The 27,298-nt window shown below is 51.8% G+C and overlaps 1 protein-coding gene across 1 annotated transcript in view; it reads left to right on the forward strand.

Annotated features, from left to right (window-relative positions):
• The window catches only part of COX10 (cytochrome c oxidase assembly factor heme A:farnesyltransferase COX10), a 110,545-nt gene extending 99,081 nt beyond the window's left edge, over nucleotides 1-11,464 (forward strand). The window contains exon 7 of the mRNA XM_030861373.3: nucleotides 9,635-11,464. Within this exon, the coding sequence (XP_030717233.3) occupies nucleotides 9,635-10,038 (404 nt within the window). The 3' untranslated portion in view covers nucleotides 10,039-11,464. The remainder of the gene's footprint in view (nucleotides 1-9,634) is intronic.
• Nucleotides 11,465-27,298: the final 15,834 nt, after the last annotated feature.

The raw sequence follows: 27,298 nt of genomic DNA on the forward strand, positions 1-27,298 counted from the left end.
ATGAAACAGTGAATAAGTAGCTTCCGTTTTAAGGATGAAAAAACTCTAAGGTATTCCAAGGTCAATCGCCAGATATATATTGAGCATCACCTATGAGTACAGAAGGAAATGACTCAAAGAAATAAGGCAGAATCTGAGAGAATGTAGTTGAAAGATTTTTATTCCTGGATTTTAGGGACTAAGTCAGCTATGGTTTTATATAGTTTTTTCATCTTCTAGAACTGCACTTTGTACTGTGGCAGCCGCTAGCCAAAGTCCAACACGATGGTGCTCAAACTTCAGTGCATGTCAATCACCTGGATGGAGGGCTTGTTAAAACTCAGCATCCTGGGCCCTTCCCCCAAAGTTTCTGACTCAGTGGGTCTGGGGAGGTGCCTGAGAGTCTGCATTTCTAACAAGTTCCCACGTGATGCTGATACCCCTGGTCCAGGGACTACATTTGAGAACCGCCAATCTGAAAAGGCAGAACCAGCGAGCGCTCTTACTGTTAGAATGCCCTGGAAATACCGAGGGATTTGGGCCAAGGCCTTGGCAGATGGTATTATCAGAGATGCGCTAACAGTGTCATCTGTACTATTTACCGAGGTGGTTGTATCTCTTCTGGGTTCTTATCTTTGGGAACGTGTTTGTTTGAAGGAGCCCTTCTGAGAAAAAACAGCCAGCAATGTTTCCTTTCTTCTGTGGTATCTCCAAACCATCTTGTCTTTAAACCTCCAAAAACTGGTCACTGTGGAGCAGCCATGAGGAGAGAAGTGTTTGGAAAACTCTGTCGAGCTTGCTGCTGGGGAGGGAGGGGGAGGTGGGTGACAGAGGTGACAGAGGCCCACTCGGCTCGCGCCTTCCCGAACCGTCCCCCCAGCCGCCACTGCATGCGAGGCCCTGAGAGATACAGGGTCACTTAAACCCAGTCCCGGTTCTCACTTGTGTCTCACGTCTCAGAGTCTTCAGGGAGAGGCAGGCCGGTGATCGAGTATTTCCCTGAGCAGAGAGCTTTAGCGGGGGCTCCGGGCTCTCTTAAATTGGCCCCCAGATCGGTCCAGGAAGACTTCGGAGCCGAGTGACTTCTGAGTTAAGTCGCGGCCCGTTTAGTTGAGAAGGGAAAGTGCTTTCCAAGAAACGGAAAGTGTGTGCACAGGGGTTGGTAGGCATACAAGTCTACACAGACCGAAATCCGTGCCTCCGCCTCAGGACGCCGCATACCAGCCCCGGCCTTCATTTCAGTCGCCGTCTCCCTGACCAGGTGGACTTGGGCTGAAGCCCTTTCCTGGGGCTTGGTGGACATTGGTTACGACTGGGGGGCAGCAGCTCGGGGCCGTGTGTGATGGGGATCCTGAAGCCTCACCTTCAGGGTCCTGCCTCGAGGGAACTGACTCTGGATGGGAGGAAAGATACCAGATTTGTAGCTACAGAAAAAACTGTGTGCTTCCCAGACGGCCGACAGAGTGAAGAAATGCAGTGTTCGGAAGCACCCTTCTTAGCATCTAGATCTTTCTGTGGTTTTTGTAGTGGCCACGGGGCCAATCAAGACCTCCAGGGCACCAAGCACGGAAGAGATGGTGCTGCCTTCCCGCCTCCAGTAAAGACGTGAAACATAAGACAGCCATGGGGTTCTGATTTCTTTTCCCCACAACATTATTATTGTTGTTGGTTTTGTTTGTTTGTGTTTACCACTAGTGGAAAAGAATTTCTCGCTGTTCTAGATGCCCCAGTGGTGTGGGTCCAAAGCCTGTGCTTGATGTGACCCTTCAGAATCCAGCTCAGTGTGGGTGGGCGAGTGAGGCTGGATTGGTGGGCAGGGGGAGGGGTGAGGTGAAGACAAACAGACTAACGGATGGAAATTGTAAAAGCTAAACAAACATTAGGTGTTCTTGGTGTTTGCTGCTTTGTAGCTGCACAAAGAACTGTGAACAGCTAGCTCTTCTCTCCCAGTGGAATTTTTGTTTCAGAGGGTGCCAGTCCCAGCCAGGGCCCAGCCCTAAAAGCGCTTTTTGTGTCAATAGAGGTGATCATTACAGTGGAATTTTCTCCTGTGTCCATTCTCCTCTGAGACCCAGGCTTAGACCTTTCCTCCCACCTGCCTAATTACTTTGCTTTCTTTGGGGGGGGGGCGGGGGAGCTTAACTGCTGTTAGCAGAAAACATTAAAAATGCTTAGCAACTAAAACTCAGGAAGGCCCAATAAGAGGGCTGGCCCGTGGTGCAGCCAGCTCGCTGCCTTAGGAACGGAAGTGCTTGGTTTGATTCTGCAGGCAGTGGCCAGCAAGGAGACAAGCGACCTGCACGCCCGGGGGAGGGCGTGGGGGTGGGGGGCACACCGCGGATAAGTGCCCGACAGCAGATGCTCCTGCTTGGCCCGGGCTGGAGCCGCACATGGTAGCCTCTCAGCAGCGTTCACCTCCAGAGACGGTCTAGTTTATCCCGAAGGCTTCGGGTTAAAGTCCCTTCCTCTCTCCCATGCCAAAGCCACCTCTCTTCCCATCACCCCCATTTCTTAAAAAGGCTCAGATTCTGTTTTGTTATTTTCCTATATTTGAATAAATCCCCGGTCTTGTGGCATGCTTCTGGTGACTGCCTTGAAGAGATTTGTAAATGGCCTTTGGTTTGTAATTCAGATGTTGTTGTGTGGTCAACATTAATTATGTCAGCCAACATTCAGTTACAAATGAGGACTCAGAGACGGACTCTTATCAGGAAGTGACATTTGACAGATGGATGGTTCTAGTAACAAAAAGAGAATGAGTTTTTTTAGCCTCAGCTGGTAAACTACAAAATGTTAAATACCGTTTCACTTTATTTACCTCCTTTATTCTGGGATGGGAAGGTAGAATAGAATTTACTCACTCATTCATTCCACAAATATTTATTGAGGGCTAACGAGTACCAGGCACTGTTGAACCCAAGCCCTTTTGAAGATTTCCTTTAAAACACTGCCTCACTTGGAGATCAAACTCGAAAACGAGTAAATTCCTTTCGTGTGAGATTTTTCCATAACTAGTCTTAGAGCTTGAGATTGATTAAGATAAATGACATTTCTAAAGACAGAGTGACCAAGAGACATTGCAGGAATATTAGCAAACCAAACGATCTTTAGAGCCCTCTTGTCTTCAAAGACGAAGAAACAAAAGTCAGAAGGACCACATGAGAAACACGCAGCGAGCCGGAGGTCGGCGGTGTAATTGGCGACCGTTTGGCACAACAAGGCCCAGCCTTGTCACCCCCGGGTCGCGTAGCTGGGCAGGATCACAGGAGCTGGACCACAGTAGGTGAGGCCTGGCCCGCAGTGCACATTTAGTCAGTTCTGTTCAACAAACAGATTCATGCTCGGGTGATAAACGGACAGACCTTCAAGTGTGAGCTGGCGAGTGGGGAGCAGGTGAGTTTCCTAGAGCACCCACAGAGGCTCGGAGCCCCCAGGGGAGCGGGGGGAAGAGGAGGGGAGGGGTCACCTTGCTCAGAGTCAGGGCTTTGTGCTGCCTCTTCCCCCGACTGTGCTTCAAATGAAACCTCGGGCGGCTCCGCATGGACGGTGGGGCGTGGACAGCGGGGCTGGGACCGTGCGGAGTGGACCGTGGAGGGAGGCAGGGAGAGCATCCCTTCTCCTCGCCGTGCCTCTTCATCATTCCCCAGTCACTGCCAGAGCATTCTTCAAGGGCAGGCGGCCATTGCCGACTCTATTTCCTATTTCCAGGGGACTTTTCATCTCCCCTTTGTCGCCATGCAGTTGATGAACTGGCCCCCGTCCTCTTCCCTTTCTCTACGGCACCATGGAATTTCAACACATGGGGGAGGCTGACCTGTCCCACAGGCGCCTCTGTGTTCACCCTCAAAAGAAGGGCTTTGAAACTGCTGACCATGAAGCTTTGGACTTGGCTGTGCTCCCCCAGCCAGCCCCAGTTTACATGAGCACGACACCCCAAAGCTGCTGAGGGCCACGTGGAGAGAGGGAGCCCACTGTCCGCGGAGGGAGGACTGCCCGAGCCCAGCCCAGGCTTTGCTGGACCTGCGTCGGCAGCGAAGGGCAGTGAATGGTTGGGGTCGGGGTGGGAAGGGTTGAACGTAAGCCCGCCAGGCAGCAGAGAAAGCAAGCTGAAACCACTGAGCTCCATTCCAGAGGAGTGTGTTTTGGAAGAGCCCATACAGAGTCAGAGCTCCAACTTGGAGATTTTTGTCTCCACCCTGTTGGGAAGCCATTGGCTGGGATTGCCTTGGCTTTGTTTGCCAACAAAATGATGGAAGTACGCTACGAACCTGAGCAGAGGGGACAAGGGTGAGGGTCTCCACCTGCCGGTGTGGCGTAGAGATGCTTGGGAGATGTTCCGAGAGTGTTTTCCAAGAGTCACTGGGAAGACACTGGCTGGCCTTGCCTCACCTAAGGAGCCCCCCTAATCGGAGAGGGTGCCAGAAGATAAGGGTTCCCCTCAGCTGGTCACACACAGCACAGTCGACGAGCTCACCTCTGTTTTCTGTGTGTGGAGGGAAGGAAGTAAGGCCGCTGACACCTGGCCCTTCTCTGGAGTTGCCTCCAAGCTGGGATCATGGCATCATGATCTCAGGAAGTTGCTGTCCTCTGGAGAGTCCGTTCGCACAGATACGCCAACTACCTCACAAGTTTCCGTATCCTGTGTATTCATAGACCAACAGATATTTGATTAAAAGAAAGGAAGCAGACATTTCTTCTGGATACGATTAAACCAAGTATGTATGAAGATTCTGCAGACCGGTAGGAAAATGAGAAAACACATTGCAGAGAAGGAGGAAACGCACGGCTTGTGTGAATGGATTGAACCTCAGAGACCATCATTGAATCTCAGTTTACATATCACTTCTTCCAGGAAGCCTTCCCTGACCTCTCCAGGGCCGACTGAGGTCTTGCTCCTGTGTGCTCCCCTGAAGCCCTGCACCGAAGGTGACATTCCTGGGCTGTGACCCCTTGTGTGTTGTCTCTGTCCCTGGCCAGACTCCAGCAGAGGCCTTGAGAGTAGACCGTGCCTGCCCTGTAGTGGGCAAACAGTAAATATTTGTTGTCACAGACCATGGGCCCAGTGAAAACAGACTGCTTCGTGGGGGTGAGGCTGAGGTGAAGCATTTGAGTCAGGAAACCGAGGGCTTTATGTTCCCCCCAAGAGGAAGGTGGGTTCCCCCAAGGCCCCTGGACTAATTCCAGCCTTCCTGTTCTAGCTCGCCTTATCTTGATGGAGACAGTCATTTGTTTTACATCTTTTACGGAGCCGAGGCCTTGCAGCCCATCGAGGAGAGCTGTGTGGGGTGGGGTTTTCTGATTACACTCCTTGAAGGCTAAGCTGTGATTTCTAAAGCTCTTTCATCTGTGACATGACCCAAACCCCTACCCAATTTCCTCTCCCAGAGAAAGCAGCATGCCACTCTTACGAAAGTGATTTTTTTTAAATTATGTTATTTGAAGGAGAAGCGTAACTAAAAACGTGTATTGAGCAAAACAGAATACTCCAATTGGCACGGGGAAAAAAGAGGGCTTTTGAGAAAGACAAGATTCCACGTGGGAGCCTGATGTCTTAACCGTTTCGAGCCTGGTTTCCTGGCTGAATTGGCTCTTTCTCAGCCATTGCAAGAGCAAAACAGCTCCTGAGCCCTGACCTACCCGTCCCCTCCCCCGTCTCTACGTGAGCCCTGATGCCATTCCTCTGGGGACACCGCTTGGTCTTGTCGGCTCCCCTGGGCTAGGGCTGCGTTCAAAGCCTCCGAGTGGCCCGGTGCCCCGAGAACCAGTCACACTGCCTCCTCTGTGCTGGCCCCTCTGACATCCAGAGATGGCTCTATTTTGCCATCGGAATACGAAGAAGTCTCCTTCTGTCGGTCTGTTTTCCACTTCACTTGTACCTGGGTGCTGCCCCCTTCCCTTCTGTCTTGGCTAATTCCCCAAGGGTGCTCACTGTCAAGAAAAATATTACCTGTGTGTTTGTAATTGAACAACCTTGGTTGTTTGTTTTTTAAGGCACCAGCACTCTTATCTTAATACATGGGATTTCTCCTTCCAGCAAGCCCTCCTCTGCTCTGCTCCACTGGCCTTCTGACGACCACCTGGCAGTCCCTTGTTACTGTTCGGCAACAACTTTCTAGGAGAAGGTGCTGGTACATGGTGCCGGGGTGCTGAATAGCCTTGGGCAAGTTACTTAATCTCTCATCTATGAGGTGAGAGCAGCTGTGCCTGTAGAAAGGTGCCGGGAACAGGAGAGCATGGACGTGATTCCCCTCCGCGGGCCTGCCTACAAGCCTCCAGGCCTTCGTGGGGATGGATGTCTGCTGGGCAAACCTAATACGGCCACAGAGAGAACCTTCACGTCTCCACCATGAACCGTGCGGGTCCCCCCCGGAGGAAAAGGCATCAGTGTGTGCCACTCCAGTTCCCCCCAACCACCTGTCCCCTCGGTGGTCTCTGCCACCTGTCCCTCCTCCCTGCTCTCCGCTGCTCTGGGGGAGATGCCCCTCCCCATCGGGTGTGCAGGTACCCTGAGACCCGGCCCCGCCCTTGCTGGCTGTCTCCTCACTCCCCATGCCTCCCCACAGCCTGCACGTCTCCCAGAAACACAACGAGTGACTCTTCCCAGGATCAGTGCAGTTGAGACGTGGCTCACACACCACCTTTGGGGACGCCTTCCCTGAGCAGTCACTCCCAGGTCGCCCATCCTGCTGCCCTCTTTTGATTCTCTGAGTAGCAGCCATCAGTGTCGCCTGCGTCGTGTGCGCCTCCCGCTGGACCCCGTGCAGGGCTCTGTCGCTTTGGCCGCTGCCTCTCTGGCCTCCAGGGTCGTACCTGGTGGGTGGCTGACACCGTCCTCTGTTTGCCACCAGATTCAACAAATAGTAGCTGCTTCTTTTTTTTTTCCTCTGGCCCCACGGCATGCGGGATCTTAGGTCCCCAGCCAGGGATCGACCCTGCGTCCCCTGCAGTGGAAGCGCAGAGTCTTAACCACTGGACACCAGGGGAGTCCCAGTAGCTGCTGCTTTTGCTGTTCAAATTGGAATGTGTCTACATGAATGAAGATGTATATATGTGCTAGTTATAGACAGGGTTAAAATGGTCTGCAGGGGATTTGACAGCCACCCTACCAAAATAGGGACCCTAAGGGCAAGTCTTCGTTATTTTCCTCCTGGATTGGAAGGCTGCCAAGGAGTTGGTTGACTCACAAATAAAGATCCAAAATGAAGAGCAGCTTCCTTCCTCTGATTCTGTCCGGCAGGTGCGTGGCAGGACTTGGAGCCCACGCCTACTCTCTGGAGGACTCTCAGTGATCTGACTGTGTTCTCTCCTGCTGAGGGTCCTGTGTTAGCAGTCGCCGCCCCAGACCCCGCCCTGTTTTTCTGCACATTCCCACAGACGAGGGCCTCAGCAGATCTGCATCACCATCTAAGATAGGACAGTGGGTGCACATGCTCAAGCCCCCTGCAGCACAGTGCTTCCCAGGGTGGGTTCCAGTGGGTCCTCAATCTCCCAGTTCTCGGATCAGGGGCCCCAGAGGCAGGTGGGGGTCTGAGACACAGGGAACCCCGAGTGAGTCAGCGCGTCCAGGACCCTCCGAGGAGGAAGGAAGCAGGGGCAGTAGAAGGTCCTAAGGTTTACACGTCAGTGCTGGAAACGGGGGTCTTGGGAATGGCTTTTGTGGAGCAGTTCTCTGTGTACATGGGCTCCGGGGCTGGGCTGGAGGACCCTTTGCCCCATGGTATGCAGCACTTCTCTCTGGAGATGAAAAAAAGAGGAACAAACCCTCACAGAGTTCACATCCCGGAGGGGAAAGGAAACAGGTAGTGACGGGATAGGTGGCTCACCCCGTGGGGGACGCATCGCAGCCCAGACCCTCCTCACGACTTGCCGTGTGGATATCCCAAGGGCGTGTCAGACCGAACACACCAGAGTTACCCTTAGAAGCTGCCCTGCACGGCTTCTGGGTGTGTCCTCTAGGGCGCGAGGTCTCCGGGCACCCCTGGGCCCAGGAGTCGCTCCCGACACCTCCCTCCCTTCTCTGCACTCACGTCCTGTCACCTTTGCCTCCTTGGTCCCTCTCAGGCCCATCTCTCCTGCTGCGCCATCACCGCCCCGATCCTCACTCCCCTCATCTCTCCTCTCCTCTCCTCTCCCGAGTGATCCGTCCAGAGCTGCCTGGGCCCCTCCAGCATGTCCTTTCACCAGGGCCCCTTTCCTCAGCCCCTCTCGCCACACGCACATGTGCACTCTCACGCGTTAAGTCCCCTCCATGGCTTTCTGCTGCTTCTAGGATGGAACAGTCCTTGGCGCCGCCTGCAGAGCGGGGGCGAGTGGCCCTGCCTGTCCCTCTGGCTGATCCTGGAACCTGGCCCCGCTGCTCTCTGCACTCCAGACACATGCCTGCCTTCTTTATTTTAATTTACTTTTTAAATTATCATACAGTAAAATCGACCTTGTTGTTCTGATGTACAGCTCTGTGGATCCTAACACACGCCCTAGTCTTCTTGTCATGCTGTGACTGCCGCGCCTCCTGCCCGGGGGCCTTGATTACCGCACTGGCCTGGTCACTCCTCTCTGGGCGCAGACGTCCTCCTCTAGACGTCTGCTCCGCTCCATGCGCTGCGCCCCCGTGCGCTGCGCACCGGTGCCCTGCGCCCCCTTGCACATGCTTCTGCACAGCCGCCGCGGGCCTCTGGATGCGCGGCTCTGGGGGAACTCGGCCCACGTGGCTTGGCGCTCACGCTGCATCCGCGGTGCCTAGGCCGCGCTCGCCTCTCAGTGGGTGCTCGGGGAACATGCCCTGTGTGAGGAGAGGAGGAATGAACCGTCCGCTCAGGAATGGCTGCAGCCCCTTCCGGAGACCCGGCCCAGTGCCGCGGGGGAGCCGGGGCTGCAACCAGACGGGCTCCCGCTGAGTTCCTCTTTCACCTCTTGTTGGAGAACTTAGCATCATCTGATTCGTTCGCTTAATGAGGATTATAAAACCTACCTCAAGTCCTGCAATCGGATTAAGTGAGGTGACTGTAGAAGTCTTTGTTAGAAGGAGGCACTCAGTAACTGGCAGCCTTCACCCCACCGTGTTGGGGGGAAGATCCAGTTCCGGAGAAAGGGTGCTCAGGTGTTCACCTGTTCTGAGAAACAGCGGAGCCTCTGCTCCTGTGCCGCTCTGCGTATTCAGGTTGCGCTGGGGAGTCCCCCGCCCTCCCTGCGGTGCGGGCCGTGCGCCCCGCCTGCTGCCCCCGCGTCCCCAGTGCCGCCCATAAGGACTGCGGTTCTGTCGGTGCCGAGCCGGGAGCTGCCACCTGCCCGGAGCGGCCTTCCACCTCGCTGCCCAAGCCCCTCACTCGCGAGCCGGCTGGTGGAAACAGCTAAAAGCCCGGCCCAGAAGGCCCTCTGGGACTGGGCCGCCCCTGAACGTGACCCCCTTTGTTGTCGCGGTGTTGGCACCGCAGGGGGCGGGGGGCGGTCAGGTGCCACAGGTGCTCAGCCTTGTGGGAAGCCTCCCGCCCCCGCCCACCTCCATCTCCGAGCAGAGAGGGAAGCGCAGACGCGCGAGGACCCGAGGGAGTCTGGCTTGCGGGGTGGGAGTGCGCCGCCAGGGCCGGCAGCTGTCGGAAAGGGTGCCTCTGTAGATCTCTGATGACGGCGTGTCTTGCTTCCCCAAACCTCTGTGCAGGAGCGTGTCTTTTGGGAGGAATCCTCTACTCCTGGCAGTTTCCTCATTTCAACGCGCTGAGCTGGAGCCTCCGCGAAGACTACTCCCGGGGCGGCTACTGCATGATGTCCGTCACCCACCCGGACCTGTGCCGGCGCGTCGCCCTGCGCCACTGCCTGGCCTTGGTCGCCATGTCCGCCGCGGCCCCCGCCCTGGACGTCACCACGTGGACCTTCCCCGTCATCGCCCTCCCCATCAACCTGTACATTTCCTACCTCAGCTTTCGGTTCTACAGGGACGCAGACCGGAAGAGCTCCCGGAAGCTGTTCTTCTGCAGCCTCTGGCATCTGCCCCTTTTCCTGCTGCTGATGCTGACCTGCAAGAGGCCGGCTGCGCAGGGCGACGCGGGCGGGCCGCAGAGTTGACGGCGACCGGCGTGTGGGGAGGAGCAAAAATCATCCAGGGAGACGCACGGGGTTTTTTTTTTTCCCCCTTTGCTGTTAGGCAAGGATATTTTGGTAATTCCAAAGCACCAGGAGAGAAGTCGCTGTGTTGAGAACAAGATTGTAAACTAATTTGGTGCTCGGTGATCACTCGACAACTCTTTCCGCGGTGATATCCAAAATGCTCCCCAAATAAGAATTGGGTTGGCTCCGCAGTTTTACGTGAGGAGCGCATTTCTCTTTGAGGGTCTTTCCAGAGCTCTTCCTCTAACCCCACCCACTTTGTCCTCTCCCTCGGGTAGAAGTGCAAGCGCACCTTCCTTTCTTAGCCCCTCCACACACACTCCCCAGCTGCCGACCGGGGTGGCCGGACGAGGTGCACACTCGCACTCTGGTATCTGTGGTTCCGTGGCCTCTGTTCCCTCGCCGGCTGTCAGAAGAAATGCAGGCTGCCAGTCGCAGCCCCCCTTCCTGTGAATGAGCCAGGGCCCCCGGGTCCACCTTCCTCTGTCCCACACACATCCTCAGCCTCATTTTCCCTCAGACGATAACAGAACGCCAAGGACGTGCTGCTGCCCAGCCTCTGCGGGAGGAATTCCAAACGGTTGTCTGGGGAATCTCAGACTGGACCACCCACTGCCCACCCTATCACGTATCAGCATTTCAGAAACTCCAAGGAATCAAAGGCATCTTTAAAGTTCACTTTAAAATATCAGAGGTGTCAGAGCGTTTCTTTCTGGAAGGGTCATGCTGGACTTAAAACTAGAAATCCCTCCGGCTCTGATCCATCTCGTCCTCGTTAGTCACTGCTGCGGTCATCAGCTCGGCTCAAGGCTGAGTGAGAAGGGAAATCAGAAAGGGGCCAGCCGGCCCACATAGCTCACATTCTTGTCCCTTTAGTGAGGAACACATTTCCATCCTGCTATCTTCTAAATTCAGAAATCAGCCTCCACACGTCCAGTGGCTTGGAGAGCCGGAAGCAGGAGCCGGACTCCGGATGGGGATGCATAATGGTCCTGGGAGGCGCATGGGTCCCCGCAGACAGGGGTGGCCTCCGTCACCAGCAGCCTCCTCAGCCCCCACACCCACCTGCTTGTCCTCTGTCTGTCCATTTGCCCGAAGGTCTTGAAGCTGAACAGGATACTTTAGTCACTCAGTGCCCCGGAAGGAATCCATCTGGGAATTTATGCAACACTTAAACAGTACCTGCAATACGCCTGTTCTCTCAAAACCTTCCAAAGCGATTGCAGGTAGCATCTGATTTCTGTCTCTGCTTACCTGAAACATCACCTCCTGGCTGCATCCAGGTGGCACTGTGGGAACTGGCATGAGTGTGTCTGGTGGGGACATCCACAGCCCTCAGATTTGTAAAGCGAGTCGGTTCTCTTCCTGCTGCAATAAACCAGCACCTGGAACCATAGTGTGTGTGGCGTCATTCCACTCCCTCTCCGGTTCCTGGTGGAACCGATAACACTTGCCTCACTTTCATGAGCTGGGAGGAGCGCAGAATGTCCCACCTGGAGATGTTTCTTATTGAGGGGGTGGAAGCAAGCATGCTGCGCTCCCGAAAGAATCCGCCTGACACCCACCCTCTGCTCTGGATCACCTAGTCTCTCCCTTCCCCTCCCTTCAAAACCATCGCCCTAGAAATGGTCCTTGGGGCCTCTCTGACCTCCTGACTTGTCGTTCCCCGGCTCAGAAAATACAGTGCCCAGTGTGCAGTCTGCACAGCCAATGATGTCTCAGCTCCTTGGTGCTCAGACCCCAGGATGAGAACCTTCCACAGGAACCCCTCACTGCCACCCCCACCCCCACCCCACCACTGTGCTGCTTCTCACACCTCCCCGGGGCTACCCTGTGCTCAGACCACCACCTCCCCAGACCCCTGTCCCTTCATCCCTGCGGGAACGTGGAATTCACGCTCCCATGACCCCCTCAGCCCTAGAGCCCAGACAGCTGCTCGGTCACCTGGGCTCCTGACGTCCCGGGGCTTCACCTCCACAGCTGGGTGTTCTGACCCTGGCCGATGACCAGTAGCATTTCCCTCACAGTGAAGCCCGTGTGTTTCAAGCATCCCTCGGCAGGTCTCTGGGAAATCCTGTCACCCCACTGGGGAGGCACGAGCATGTGCAGAGGACCTCCCAGGGACCCAAGGTTAAAGACAGGAGGGTCTGAGTTTGCTCATCCTGTTGATTCCCTGGCCATGTCAGGAGCCCAGCCTGGGACGCACTGTCTGGACCTGATCTGCAGAGTTTCACTCAGCCTGTCAGGCCAGTGGCTGCAAGGACAGGACTCAAGCTGGGGGCCCTGACTCAGGAGGGGGGCCACACGGGTAGGAGCAGAAGCCTGTGCTTTGAAACGGGTTTGCACTTGGACTTTATTTCATAATATGGCAAACTAGTGACAAGGAAAGGGGTCATGTCCAGTTTCCTTATTTAGCTGTTTAAGAAACATGATTCTTAACACGCTATTCCTTCTGACTCTGGGAAAATTGCACCAACTTCCTTTTAGTAAAACCACTGTATCCGTTGAGGATAAAACCAAATTTCACCAAAGGGTCTGCCTCTGTAGGCCGACAGTGAGGGGGATGCTGTTCGTTGCCTCTTCCCAGGATTGGTTTGTGTTTTCAGACATAAAAATAGGGTCTGTCTTGCCCAATCAAAACACCTTTATTGCGTTTTAAATACACTTTGAGTGCCCCGTGCCCTGATGCTAGAGGGAAAAAACAAGGCTGTCGGAAACTGTGCTTTGCTCTGCGGATGTACAGAGTTGAATTTCCCTCTGACCGTGTATTTTTTCTCAGTCCATCCTCACTCCTTTTGCCTTGTTAAGAAAATAACTAGGACTCAGCACTTCTCTGCCCCATGGCAGTGCTGGGACCAGAGCAAAGGTTTTTCTGCTTGCTGACGCAGGTGTGATGGGAGACTCACTTCTCTGAGTTCAGTTGGAGTCAGGGTCTCCGTCCTCTGACCTCCACCCACCCCCCCTCCCCAGCACACTCCTGTTACAGCAGGACACTTGTAACTGACGGCAGGAGGGACTCAGGGGAGAAAGGTTTTCGGGAAATGCTCTCTTGACCTTTCTAATGACATGCTCACAGCCCAAGAGATTTTGACTTAAAGACGAACTGGGTTGGGATGTTGCCTTGCTTTTTCTCTGGAATCATCGGCCAGCTAGTGATCATCCACAAAGCTCTTCGTGTCCGGGGCATGTTTTCTCCATCCGTCTTGTAGGATCAGTGGTGTCAACTGACAGGCAACTAAATAAAAAGCAAGTGGAAAACAAACAGGGTCCAACAATCGACTGCTGCTCCACGGCACTTTTTCCCCAGTGTCTAGAGCAATGCTTGGCCCAGTGTAGGTGCTCAGTAAGTGCTTTTTAAAAATTATTATTTTTTTTATTTTTGGCTGCATTGGGTCTTCACTGCTGCATGCAGGCTTTCTCTAGTTGGGGTGAGAGGGGGCTACTCTTTGTTGCGGTGCATGGGCTTCTCGTTGCGGTGGCTTCTCTTGTTGCGGAGCACAGGCTCTAGGTGTGCGGGCTTCAGTAGTTGTGGCACATGGGCTCAGTAGTTGTGGCTCACGGGCGTAGTTGCTCCGTGGCCTGTGGGATCTTCCCGGACCAGGGCTCGAACCCGTGTCTCCTGCATTGGCAGGCAGATGCTTAACCACTGCACCACCAGGGAAGTCCCTCAGTAAGTGCTTTTTATGTGAATAACCCCATCTGGGCTACGAGAGGCCCCTGTGGTCAGAAGGACAGGGTCTGTTAGCCTGGGATCAAGAAGGAACTGATTCGGAAAGCTGTTTATAACAGGCGGTTTCGTGAGAGAAAATGGCTTGTAAACCGTCCTTATCCCACTGCTGGGACAGTCCCCGTTCCCACCCCACCTGCAGGACAGTCCGGGGCTGCACCGACCAGAGCCCCCACCCCCACCCCCGCTTCCAGACCAGCACCCACAGCTTCTCTTGTTTCTGGAATCTCCCTTCTCTGACTTCAGACCATCCCCCCCACCGTTCCTGCTGTGTCTCCCGGGGCACCTGTCAGTGTGCAGCCTGCAGGTGTCACTCACCTGTCCATGCACCGTCTCCCTGCCCCACCATCAGATCCTAAGCCCAGTAAGGCAGAAGCGGCTGCTTCTCATTGCTGGATCCACGGGCACCCAGAATAGAAGGGACTTGGGAGTGACCATGAGGCGGTTGCTCGGTCAGTGAGCAAAGGAATGAGTGGGTGGCTTTAGGGCAGGTGCTGGGGCCGGAGCGACACTTGTCTCGGCTCCACTGGGACCAGCACGGGGTGGGGGGGTGAGTAGGGCACACGCCCCATGTGACTGAATCCAGGGCAGACGCAGCTCTCGACCTGTCTTGTGAAGAAAACAGCCAGGGTCGAGCCAAGATGACGACTATCCTTCCTTCCTGATGTTACTCGGTCTTTGTTTTCCGAAGTGTGGTACACTTTCGCTCTTTCCTGTGTCTTCAGGGCTGTCTTGGCTCAACGACTAAGCAGCAAGGAGTTCTTAGTCACGTCGGCTTCTTGGCCACGATTTTTCTTGCTCTCTCTTTTTGCTTTTTCAAATGCATTAGCAGAGAATCTAGTGTCTAGCTCCATCTTCTTCCTTAATCGTCACCCACCTCCGGCGGGTGAGAGCCAGCCCGTGCATCCAGGTCAGCTTAAAGGAATGGGACCCCGACCTGGCGCATAAGCTGCGGGGCTGCCTAGGAAGTGGAAGCCAAGAGGGGGAGGATCCCAAGTGTGAGACGGCAGGTCGGCCAGGCCGGGGGTGAAGATGGAGTGCCAGGGTCTTGGTAAAAGCCAGTGTGTCCTCAGCAGACAGCTCCTACCCGACAGCTCCTCTCTCTAAAGCAAAGCCCAGAACAGAGCTGGGGATGGGCAGGAGCGGGCAGGGGAGGGGAGCAGAGGAAACTTTGGAGGAGACAGAGCAGGGTGCTTTGCTGAGTAACCCTACCCCAAACACCTAAAGAGGGGCCAGGTGACAAGACGAACAATCCTGGGAGCATTAGCTGGGCTAACACAAACACCGCCCTCCACCCTTCCCACCCTCAACAAACAGACAGACACAAACCAAACAAAGCGTCAGTGAGGGGAGAGGCACCTGCCCCTCTGTCATCCGCTGAGCAAGTGACCGTCCACGTGCCGTGCCGTGAGCCGGGCCTGGTGTGGGACAAAGGGACGAACCCAGCTTCGGCTGCGACCCCCAGGAACTTACTCTCTGGAGAGTTCTCAGAGAGGGAGTGGAAGGCGCATTCCAGCTTCTTCCCCAAAGTCCTCTGCTTCTAGGTATTTTGGCCACAAAACTAATTGGCCGGGAGGCAACTCTGCTGAAAAGGTAAAATAACAAAAAATAAAAGAGGGACGTTAAAAAGGACATGATGGTACATGAGAAACGAAAAACAAAATTAGAAAGACTATTGCAAAATCAAAATATCTGAATACATTTTAAAGGTGTGTAGGGAATTCTCTGGCGCCAGTGGTTGGGACTCCGGGCTCTCACTGCCGAGGGGCCTGTGTTCAATCCCTGGTGGGGGAACTAAGATCACGCAAGCTGTGCAGCATGGCCAAAAATTTAAAAAATAAATAAATAAAATTTTAAAAGATTAAAAAAACTTAAAAGGTGTAAAGATTCATGGCAGTACTGTGCAAATAACTTCTTTTATTTTGTGGATTGGACCTCAGAGCTTGTCTTCCAAGTCCTTCATTCATAGTATTAACTTTTTTTTTTTTTTTTTTTTTTGCTTGGTGGTTCATCTCCTCGTTTGGCATCATGCTTTTTATGTTTTGCTAAAATCTCTTCCTTCATTAAGAGAGGTATCTGTTTCCAGACGGTGGGGTCCCAGCTTGCACCTGAACTGTCTCGCGCCATGAAAGCCTCACCCCACTTGGTGCCCTAGACACAGTGTCACGTGTCCTCTGACCGACGTTCCTACGTCCTACAGGAAACGGGGGTCTAGCTCTGCACCTTCGAGATCCTCGGCCTCTTTCCCCTCCAATGCAATGTGTTTCAAAATAAGAAACCAACTCTGGGGGCAAAGCATCGTCACCCATCAGCTCCAGAAAGCCATCTATAACGTCACTGGCTGGAGAAAGGCTAGCGCATTTCAGCGCGCTGAGATCAGGCACGGCTCGATCCAGGCGGCAGAATCTCTCTCCACTTGCTGTTGTCACCACTCTTGGCAGGCTCTCTCCCCTTAAGAAGCAGACACCCCTTAAACAATTATTCATTCCTTTATTCACAAATACTTGTTTACTACTTACCTCGAGTGAGGTGCTGGGGTGCAGAAGTGAAAAAAATAAACCCCCCCGTCTTCCTGCCTGGGATATCTTGAGAAGAAAACAAAAGCCCCCGGTAACTGGTTGCCTCCTCGGCGGGCCACTGGGTGACTGGAGCCAGCTGCTTGTTCAAACCTAAAGGAAAAGAAAGTGGACGTTGAGATGCTGGCCCTGTTTGGCCTGATGTAGGGTTTGTGCTGATTCCTGACCCACTCGGCCTGGTTCACATCGATCAGCCCGCGTGCGGGATGCAGCCGTCCCCTCCCACCGTGAAGGTTTGAGGAACTCGGTGAGACGAGGGTGGACAAAGGGGAATTACACTGTACTGGGGTGGCCAAAAAGTCCCTTCGAGGTTTTCGTCACATGTTCTGCCAAGCCCCGCGTGAGCTTTTTGGCCACCCCATAGTTTGGTCCTCCGAGAGGCCTTGGGGTCAGGGCCATGAGGAAGTGGGCCCAGGAGAGGCGCGGGGAAAGGGGTCGCAGCAAAGGCAGTGCCCAGCGGCTATGCGGACCCTTAGATGCCACTGCCCATCACCACGATAAGCCTCTCCTGACCACCTGACACCTGTGGTCCCCGACTCATCGTAAGGAAGGGCCTCCTTTATATACAGACCCGGGTGAAGGTCCACTTATTACAAGACCATTAACAAGGTGAAAACCCAGGGCATTTTACTACCTGCTCTTCACACCAAGTCAGCCACACCCCCGGGACTTCCCAGGCCGGCACCCTATTCGGGGTGGCAGAGCCACCCTCAGAGCTAAGTCAGTTCCTGTCAAGAGCATTTGCCTCAGCACCTTTCTTCTCCAAGTGAAGTGCTTCTTAGAAGACGCTTCCATTTTCTCAGGAATCGTTTAGGGAAAACTTTGGATTAAAGAGCCAGGAATGAGCCAGGCAGGTCCGTTTTCCAGTAGCCCCAACCCTAAGCTTCCGTGGGCATTGGGGTCCCCGTGCTCCCTGGCTCCCCGCCAACCACCCGGCTCCTGCCCAGACACACGGGACAGGAAAGCATCAGCCGCAAGCGGGGCTCCCTCGGAATTGTCCCTGCCCCCCCATCTAGAAAGGGACACTTGGCATTCTCGCGAGGCATTTTAATGCTAATTTGTTTAGCCCAAAAAGAGGAGCCCAAACAGATGCGGTCCATTTGGCGGGGATGTCGTGCATTTGTTAGTCAGTGCGAAAGCCTCCTTGGCAGGAGGTTAAATATTACCCTGGCTATTCACGAACACTTCATATTTCAAGAAAGGAAGGGAGGCTAAGGCTGCGTCCTATAAATCAGCCTTTCGAAGAGGCAGAAAGAGGCAAACATTTGATAAGTCTATGTCGTCGTGCTCGGAGATCAAAGGCGCTACCGTCTGTACTCACGCATCCGGCGTTCCGGCAGCAGCTCTGACACACCGAGGCTGGGCCGGCTGGGGAGGAAAGGATTAGCCAGTTCTGATCTGTGATCAGCTGGGTCTCGGGAGAAGTAGGAGGGTGTTACGGCCGAGTTCTGGGCTGGCTGCGGCAGGAGAGGCAGAGGGCCACCCCCTTCAGGCTCTCGCTTCGGACGGTGGTGCATCTGCTCCCTGAACCCACTTCACTTGGAGACAAACGTGACCAGGGATAGACCCGCAGCCCCCAGCATCGAAAAGCTGAAAATACCTTGGCTGTTGGGCACAGCAGGAGGCCAGGTGGCCAGCCCCCTCTGCGGAGGGGCTCCCTGGGTCTCAGGCTACTCTCACCACCCTGGGCCACCCCTGGGCCTGTCCCACAGCCCCGTCCCTTTACTTACTCTTGCATCCACTTTGCCTTCCCCCAGCTTCTCTTTTACGCAGGGGTACCATTGGGAGCCCCAAGGAATGTGCTCCAGAAGCCCTGACCCTGGTGCCCATATGGACAAAAGGACAGTGAACACAGATGGACGGACATCTTCATGCAAACACCACGGGTTAGAATCGAGCCCCTTGGTTCATCTTGCCCAAGAGCACAGACCAGTGCCCACCGTCTGGTGTATTCAGCTCTCGCCTGTGATCTAGATTTATAGGGTGGCCACTAGGATTTTCCCACCTGATTACTTGAGATCTGATACGGTCCCTTCAGTGATTATAATTCCTGATTCCCAGATGGATGCGGCTGGAAGGTTGGCTCCATTTCCAGGAGAGTTAAGGGAAGCAGGATGGACCCAGGGCCTCTTGCCCACCTTGAAGTCCAACAGGTGTTCTTAAGCTGCAGGAACGTGAGCAATCTCAGCAGACACGGACAGAAATCTTTTTCTCTTTTTGGACGACACCGGTCACAGCTCCCAGACGCAGACTGGACCGTATCATCGGCTCTCCTGGGTCAACAGCTTGCCGACTGCGGGTCTTAGGACTTTGTCTCCGTAACTGCAGGAGCCAATTCCTATCAACCAGCCAATCCCTCAGTCCTCTTGGTCCTGTTCCTCTGGAGAACCCAGGCTCATCCAGAGGGGTTTTGTCAGAACAAACGTGTAAGGATGAAATCTCTGCCCACGCTGACTCAAGCTTTCTCTCCCTTACTTGTCTCTGCTTCTCTGATGTAGAGGGGGCCGCCCTGTTAATTAACCTTTGTCACCTCACTGAGAAAGGCCCCTAGCAGTTTAGAAAGGCTCAGGGAGATGAGTAGGGCATGTAGACACGAGGCTTTAAAGGATTTTGATAGAGTCTTTATGTAGCTGTGAATGACTTGGTAACTTCTGGGTTTCCTTTTGGGGGGCACCTTTTATATCTTTATATCATACCTACGTGTGACCAGAGCTGCCCAGACAGATGTTGCCTGGGCTGAGAAGTAAAACAAACATATGTATATGTCAGTTTTATAGCCTCTTCCCAAAGCACTGTCTTTGTCTGTGGATTAGGGGCAGCCAACTGGCATTAGATTTAGAAAGACTGATGGTTACTCACAGAGCCTGGCATGGTGCCCTATGTCTAGAGCAGCGAGATTGACGTACTTTAAGGTGTAGGAGTTGAGGCCCTTGCCACCTAGCAAATGGACACATGCCTGTACAATTTTGCAAACTATTTCAGAGGGTCCATGGGTCCCCCTGGTCTCTAATATGGGGAGGTGGCTCTCAACAGATTTCCCCGCTCTCTTTTCAAGTGTCTTAGTCATGCTGACACATGTCTTATCTCAGGCCAACTGCTTCAGAAATCTCAAAGAGCATATATATCCATTCCCTCCACACACTGATGGAGAAATCATGCATTTAGGAGGCAGACAGATCCAAGTCTGAATTCGGGTCTGCCCCCGGGCAGGGGTCTGTTGCCACCTCTACGAGTTCCCATCTGTGATGCGGTACGATTCCCGCCATTTCCGAAGTTGGTAAGGCAGGCTCGGGGACGGGACTGGAGAAAGTAATTCACGCGCTTTGCTCTGTACTGTGCTGCCCCGCTGAACTGTCTGACGAATGATTTTCCTGAATTGCCCAGCTGTTCTGGCCTCGAGCAGACACAGCCCACGGCTCTGAAGTAGAGCAAGATTGGAAACAGAACGATGATGCTTCCGCGTGTGGGTTACGGGCGTGCGCGCGGTTTGCCCTGCAGGGTGTCTGGCTCTGTTTTCCCACCGCCCCCCTCCTCGCAGGTCCTTTCTGTTTCTGTTTCGACGCCTGAGTTCATCTTCACCCAACAGTGCCTCCTATAGGGGACCCCGGTCTTCTACTCACCCTGCTTCCTCCTGAAATCTGTACTGGGCGTTCAATACGTCGTACTTCTGTCCTCGTTTTTCAGGGGTGAGCATGTACAGTTCACGGCGTCAAACAGCATCTGCTACAGCATCTGAACTTGTGTATGGAGGTGAATCGTCGTCCGTTCCACTTTCCTTTCCTCTGCACGTGCCCCTGAGTTCTCCTGGTCCCTCCTTCCTGCAGGAGCTATGACTTAGGGCCAAATCAGCCCTGACTTCCGCCCCATTTGTATCAGCGTCCTAGGGCTGCTGTCACGAGTTGCCACACACCGGGGGGCTTAAAAGCAACAGAGATGTGTTCTCTCGCGGTTCTAAAGGTCTGAAGTCTGAGGTCGGTCGGTATCAAGGGCTGAAATCAGGGTGTCTACAGGAGTAAGCCCCCTCCGAAGCTCCTAGGGGAGAACCCTTCCCTCCTTCCTCCAGCTGCTTGTGGCTCCTGGTGTTCGTTGGTTTATGGCTTCATGACCATCACACTCCAGTCTCGGCCTCCTTTCTCACACAGCCCTCTCCCGTGTGTGCGTGTGTGCGTGTGTGTGTGTGTGTGTGTGTGACATCTCCCCCACCCCCGACCTCTCTCCTAGAAGGACATGTACATCCTTAGCCAGATCCCACCCAGATAATCCAGGTTAGCCCACCCATCTCAACATCCTTAACTTAGTCACATCTTTTGCTATGTAATAGTCACAGCCTCTGGGGAGTAGGGCCTGGTATCTTTGGGGGACATTTTTCAATGTCATTATCAGCACCTAAAACTCCAGCCATTCATCTGTTCAATACTTGCTGGATAATCCCTGCCCACAGCCCCTTCCCACGAGAGCTCAGCTCCCCCCGAGACCATCTCAACCCTGTGTTTATCCCTCTTTTTCTCTTCACATCCCCTGCCGTCATCCTCATGGACAACAGCATCCGTTTTTAATGAACTGGTGACTCCCTTTGATCTGACAGCCCTCAGCCTCCCCACCGGCTTGAGCCCCAGCCTCACACCCCACCTCCACCTGCCAGCAGGCCTGCGTCCCTAGGTCCCCTGTTCCCTCCACACGGGTCTGCAGCAGGAGCTGGACGGGACACACGGTTGCTCACCTCGAATCTCTGCAGCGGCCCTCTTCCTTTCCCGGTCTTTTTGTGGACAGCCCCATCGGTGTGTTCGTTGGTATGTGTTTCCTAGAGCTGCTGTAACAAATGAGCACAGACTGGGTGGCTTCAAGCAGCGAAGTTTATCCTCTCGCAGCCCTGGAGGTCCCAGCGTGGGCAGGCCTGGCTGGCTCCCGAGCCTCCGGTGGAGGATGGGCCCCTGGCCTCCTTCAGCTTCTGGGGATCCCTCAGCTCGTGGCAGCAAAACTCCAGGCTCTGCCTCTGTCTTCACTGGCCTCTCTTCCATGTCATCCTCTTCTAAGGACACTTGTCATTGGATTTAGGGCCCGCCCTGATCCAAGACGATCTCAACTCAGAATCCTTACCTTAATTACATCTGTAGAGACCCTTTATTCAAATAGAATTGCATCACAAATTCCAGGTGGACATACCTTTTGGGAGACCACCACTCAGACCCCTGCACCTCTCCAGCTTCCAAACCTGAAAAACACAGCATGCTGCCGGGCGCGGGGGCCGCTCGCTGTAGCCAACAAAGGGCCAGGTGATGCGGTCTGGGACTCCTGAGGAAATAACTCCCAACTGATGGACCTTGACCAGTGGGGGACAAGAGAAGGAGGAAACCCCCTGCAGTGGTAGATGAACCCCCGTCCCATCCTGTGGACCTCCTTCCACTCTTCTGAAGAAGGCTAGTGAAAAAAAAAAGATAAAATCAAATTAAAGTAAAGAAGGCTAACGAGCCAGCCTGCCTACCTCTTCCAAGCTCTTCTCCAAGTCGCCCACAAAGTACAGCCTCTCCTCTCTCCTTCCCTGGCCTCACTTCCCGTGGCCGCTGGTCTGCACCCTGTGGGCTTGTGCCTCTCCAGTAGATTGCTGGCATGCTGCTGCTCGCCTCATGCCTTGTTTTCCAGAGGAATGAAGCTGCGACTCTGTACAGCTGTGCCCTGAGTTCCCTTTGAAGGGGCTGGGGTTAGGATGTTAGCTGTGGGCTTTATGTATATAGCCTCTATCATGTTGAAGAAGCTCCTTTCTATTCTTAGTTGATTGTGTGCTTTTTATCATGAAACTATGTGGAATTCTGTCAAATGTTTTTTCTGCATCAATTGAGATGATCATGAGTGTTTTTAAAATTTTTTCCTTCATTATGTATATATATATATTTAACATCTTCATTGGAGTGTAATTGGTTTACAATGGTGTGTTAGTTTCTGCTATATAACAAAGTGAATCAGCTCTACATATACATATATCCCCACATCTCTTCCCTCTTGCGTCTTCCTCCCTCCCACCCTCCCTATCCCACCCCTCTAGGTGGTCACAAAGCACCGAGCTGATCTCCCTGTGCTATGCGGCTGCTTCCCACTAGCTATCTATTTTACGTTTGGTAGTGTATATATGTCCATGCCACTCTCTCACTTTGTCCCAGCTTACCCTTCCCCCTCCCTGTGTCCTCAAGTCCATTCTCTAGTAGATCTGCGTCTTTATTCCCGTCCTGCCCCTAGGTTCTTCATGACCATTTTTTTTTTTTTTGGATTCCATATATATGTGTTAGCGTACGGTATTTGTTTTTCTCTTTCTGACTTACTTCACTCAGTATGACAGACTCTAGGTCTATCCACCTCACTACAAATAACTCAATTTCGTTTCTTTTTATGGCTGAGTAATATTCCACTGTATATATGTGCCACATCTTCTTTATCCATTCATCTGTCGATGGACACTTAGGTTGCTTCCATGTCCTGGCTATTGTAAATAGAGCTGCAGTGAACATTGTGGTACATGACTCTTTTTGAATTATGGTTTTCTCAGAGTATATGCCCAGCAGTGGGATTGCTGGGTCGTATGGTAGTTCTATCTTTAGTTTTCCTTCATTATATCAATGGAATGTGTTACACTGATTAATTTTCATATTTTGAACCACGCTTGCATTTCAGGAATAAATGCTGCTTGGTCATGGTGTATAATCCTTTCAATATACTGCTAAATTCACTTGCTGTTATTTTATTGAGGATTTTTGCATCAGTATTAATAAGGGATAATTTCACTGCATCCTGTACATTTTGGTGTTTTTTTTTTCATTTGTTTCAAGGTATCTTTAGGTTTCCCTTATGATTTAACCTTTGACCCAGTGGTTGTTGAGAATGTGCTGTTTAATTTCTACATATTTGTGAAATTTCCTATTTTGCTTCTACCGTTGATTTCTAGTTTCATTCCATTGTGTCCAGAAAAGATACTTTGCATGAATTCAGTCTTTTAAAATTTATTAAGATTTGTTTTGTGACCTAACATACAGTCTATCCTAAGAATGTTCCACATGCTCTTGAGAAAAATATGTATTCTGCTGCTGTTGAGTAGGGTATTCTGTATGTCTATTAAGTCCAGTTGGTTTATATTGTTGTTCAAATCCTCTATTTCCATATTTATTGATCATCTGTCTGACGATTCTATCCATTATTGAAAGTGGGGTATTGAAGTCTCCAACTATCACTATATAACCCTCTTTACTTCTGTTGATATTTGCTTTATAAATTTTGGGGGGAGGGTGTCTGTTGTTCAATGCACATATGATTTTAATTGTTATATCATCTTGATGAATTGACCCTTTTATCAATATATAATGTCCTCCTTTGTCTCTTATAACAGTTTTTAAACTTAAAGTCTGTTTTGTCTGATGGTAGTATATCACTATCTCTTTTGGTTTAGCTATTTGCATAGAATATCTTCATTCTTTCACTGTCAACTCATTTGTTTCTTTAGATCTAAAGTGAGGCTCTTCTGGACAACACATAGTTGGATAACGTTTTCTTTATCCACTCTGCCAATATCTGCTTTTTGAAGGTCTAATCCATTTACATTTAATGTAATTACTTATAAGGAAGGACATCTGCCATTTTGCTATTTGTGTTCTGTATGTCTTATAGATTTTTTGGTCCCTCACTTCCTCCATTGCTACCTTCTTTTATGTTTAGTTGATTTTTTCATAGTGACACACTTTGATTTCCTTCTTACTTACTTTTGTGTATATTTATAGATCTTTTCTTCATGGTTACTATGATACATTTAAAATCTTAAAGTTATAACAATCTAATTTTAATTGCTATCAACTTAACTTCAGTAGCACACACTCTGCTCTTATACAGCTCCTTACCCACCTCTTTAATGTTGTTGTTGTTACAAACTACATCTTTATACACTGTGTGTCCAACATCATATTACTTTGATTTTTATGCCTTTGTCTTTTAAAACATGTAGAAAATAACAATAATACTGGCTCCTATATTTGCCCATGTTTTTACTTTTATCAAAGATCTTTATTTGTTTATCCAGCTTTAAGTGGCTCTCCAGCATCCTCTCATTTCAACCTGAAAGAGTCCCTTTATTATTTCTTGTAGGGCAAGCCTGAATTCACCAAAACAAACTTTCTCTGGAATTACCCAATGGGATCTAATTGCTTGAATCATTACTTAGGTAGTACCTGTGTTTATACTCAGGAGTCCTTGAGGCCAAAGACAGATGGAAGGTCATGAAATGCTGCCTTCAAAGGTCAATAATTCCTTCCTGGGTGGGGCAAAGGCTCACCAAGGTCTCTTCTGGATCTCTGCTCCTCTGGTGCCAAGTCTGTGCAGGAATCATTCAGGCTTCCTCGGTTGCTTTAGGAAATAACTGTTTGTTTCTGAGCCACCAGATAGGAGGCCTGGGGAGGGGGAAGAGATTCCTTGTGTACAGCTGTCTCAGTTTCCAACCGAATTCCCCCTGTGTATCCATGTATTAAATTAATCTGTCCTTTTCACTTTTATAATGAATAGATACCTTTATAATATCTACACTTAAAGCTATCAGGATGGTCCTGGAGATTGTGAGCTGTATGAAGGCATGGACTGCATTTCTGTTACTAGCACAGGGCCTAGCCACAGGGGTAGCTCAAGAAAGGCCAAATAAATGCATGAATAGATGTGAATCAGCGAAGGCTTTGAGCTAGTGAAAAATCCAGAAACTCACTTACTTTATAATCTAGGGGCTCCAAAGCAGACCACAGACTGACGTTACAGAGTATTTAAGTGGCCATTAAGTAAGCTATTACTCTAATGCAGTAACCCAACGTGCTTAATTACTTTAATTACTTTGAGCAGCAAGAATTCGTTGGCCACCGACTATTAGTCTGGGACGGTGCCTGGCGCCAGGGCAGGGTTGGAGGAGGGTTTACACGAAGTGGGAGAGTTGGTGTATGGATGGTGATGTGTATAAATAGGGGAACATGAGCCATGCGCAGGCGGTCTGGGCGTCTCCCCAAAGGCGGCTGGATTGGGAGGCTCTTGCGTGGTGGGGAGGGCGGCAGTGGGGATCAAGCTCTGTCTGGCCCCTTTTGCTGTGGTTTAGATGACCTTCGCTTTGCTGAAAATCAGTGCTCGCGTCTGTAAACAAGAGTCAGAAGTCCTCTTGCTCTCAGGAGCTCTCTGGAAGGAACAGGGGTTTGTAAAGGTCAGAGGTTGGCAGTTGGATTTCCTCCGTCTGAACTACCTGTGTTTGGCTCAGATATTAATGACCCCCAAGGCCATTCTTAAATTTTATTTCAAACATGTAACTTTTTAAATCTCCTCACATATAAAATGCAGGCAATTTCACATCAAGATCCAGTTTTCTAGCTTTGCTGGGAAAAATCGGGAGATCTGGCAACAGCGCCCCACTAGCCCAGAGTGGCGTCTGCTGCTTTCCTGTTCACTCAGCCTCTCAGTCCTTTCTAACCTGGCCAGGCTTGGTCTAAACTATCGGCCAAGTTTCAGGACGGGTATCTGAACAGGAGCGGTTCACGTGATTCTCATGAGGGAATGCCCATGGGGGTGGAGGGCGGGAGAGTGCATCTGAGTGTGTTTTCAGCCCCAGAGGTTCGGAAGGTGCCCCCTCTCCGCTTCTTCATCTGAGAATCACGGGCCATCGTGAGCTACAGGACAGAGGAGAGCAGTGGGGCAAGGGAGAGGGCTGTGACAGTCATTTATTTACATGTGATGAGGAGAGCTAGCATCCCTTTAATGCCAGCACGGGTCTGGCATTGCTCTCAGCCCTGACAGCATTACCAACCCATTTTACAGACGGAAACTGAGGCACAGAGACATTAGTAACTTTTCAAAGAGCCCTAGGATGGCAGGTGACAGAACCAGACTGCCTTGTCCAGATGAAATCAGAGTTGAGTGAGGTGCACACAACCGAGAACCACGGAAAGTCTTCGAGTGGAAGAGTGACAGGTAGAAATCAGTGTCGGTGAGCGCAGTTAATCAAGGTGGGCAGAGCAGAGCCTGCAGGTTAAACACTCATTGAACTGATGGTCAAACAATTTCCACAAAGAGCTTTTACTCCAGAACAGTGTGTTACTTTCAGCCTACTGGTAACCTCCTCGGGACACAGTCTTAGGGAAACCAAGTAAGAGGCAGCTCTGGGTTTTAAAAACCAACCTCATTTCTTAGGTAGATTCACCTTTGTGCTGTTGCACCTTTCAGATGGATACGGGATTGAAAGTCTGATACTGGCCCCTGGAATTTTGAGAGGTGGGCAGACCGCTGTGGAGACAAAGCCCACCTTCAATGTCATAACTAATTGTCATGGGTGGCCAGTGGAAGTCAGCATCACTATTTTATACTCATACTCTTACTTCACAAAAAGCACCAGGCGTTCCTATTTCAAACGGGTTTCCCAAAGGCTCAAAGTTAAGAAATTCATCAAGCGCTAATGGAAGTCAACAGGAAACCCATCTTCCTCCTAAGGCCAGTTTTTCCAGTAATGCACTTAGCAAAGCCAGGAAAATGGCCGGTGGCGTTTATGACAACGGGAAACTCACTTATCTGTTACTTCAGCCTCTTTGTGGACTGTTGGGAATTGGAGAGGAGGAATAGGTTATGGAGGTGATCTCCAGAGGGAGAAAGTGAAAAGTGGAAAAGAAGGGCTGGAAATGGAAGAGGAGAAGGCGTCCATAGTGAAGTGGATGTGACATTAGAGTCCACACGACACTGTAGTCAGTTACTTCCCGCCACTTGAAGAGGGACCGGTTTGAAATACCTGAGAGCTGTACACAGACCTTTGGGAGATAAGTTATAAGAAGCACTGGTGCCCCCAGATACCTCTGAAGATTTTCTCTTCAATTAAAACAGGATTCCTCTCTAGCCAATAAGTAAGGAGGATCTGGTTCAAAGGCTC

This window comes from Globicephala melas, chromosome 20 (assembly GCF_963455315.2).
Source record: "Globicephala melas chromosome 20, mGloMel1.2, whole genome shotgun sequence".
Lineage (NCBI taxonomy): Eukaryota > Metazoa > Chordata > Mammalia > Artiodactyla > Delphinidae > Globicephala > Globicephala melas.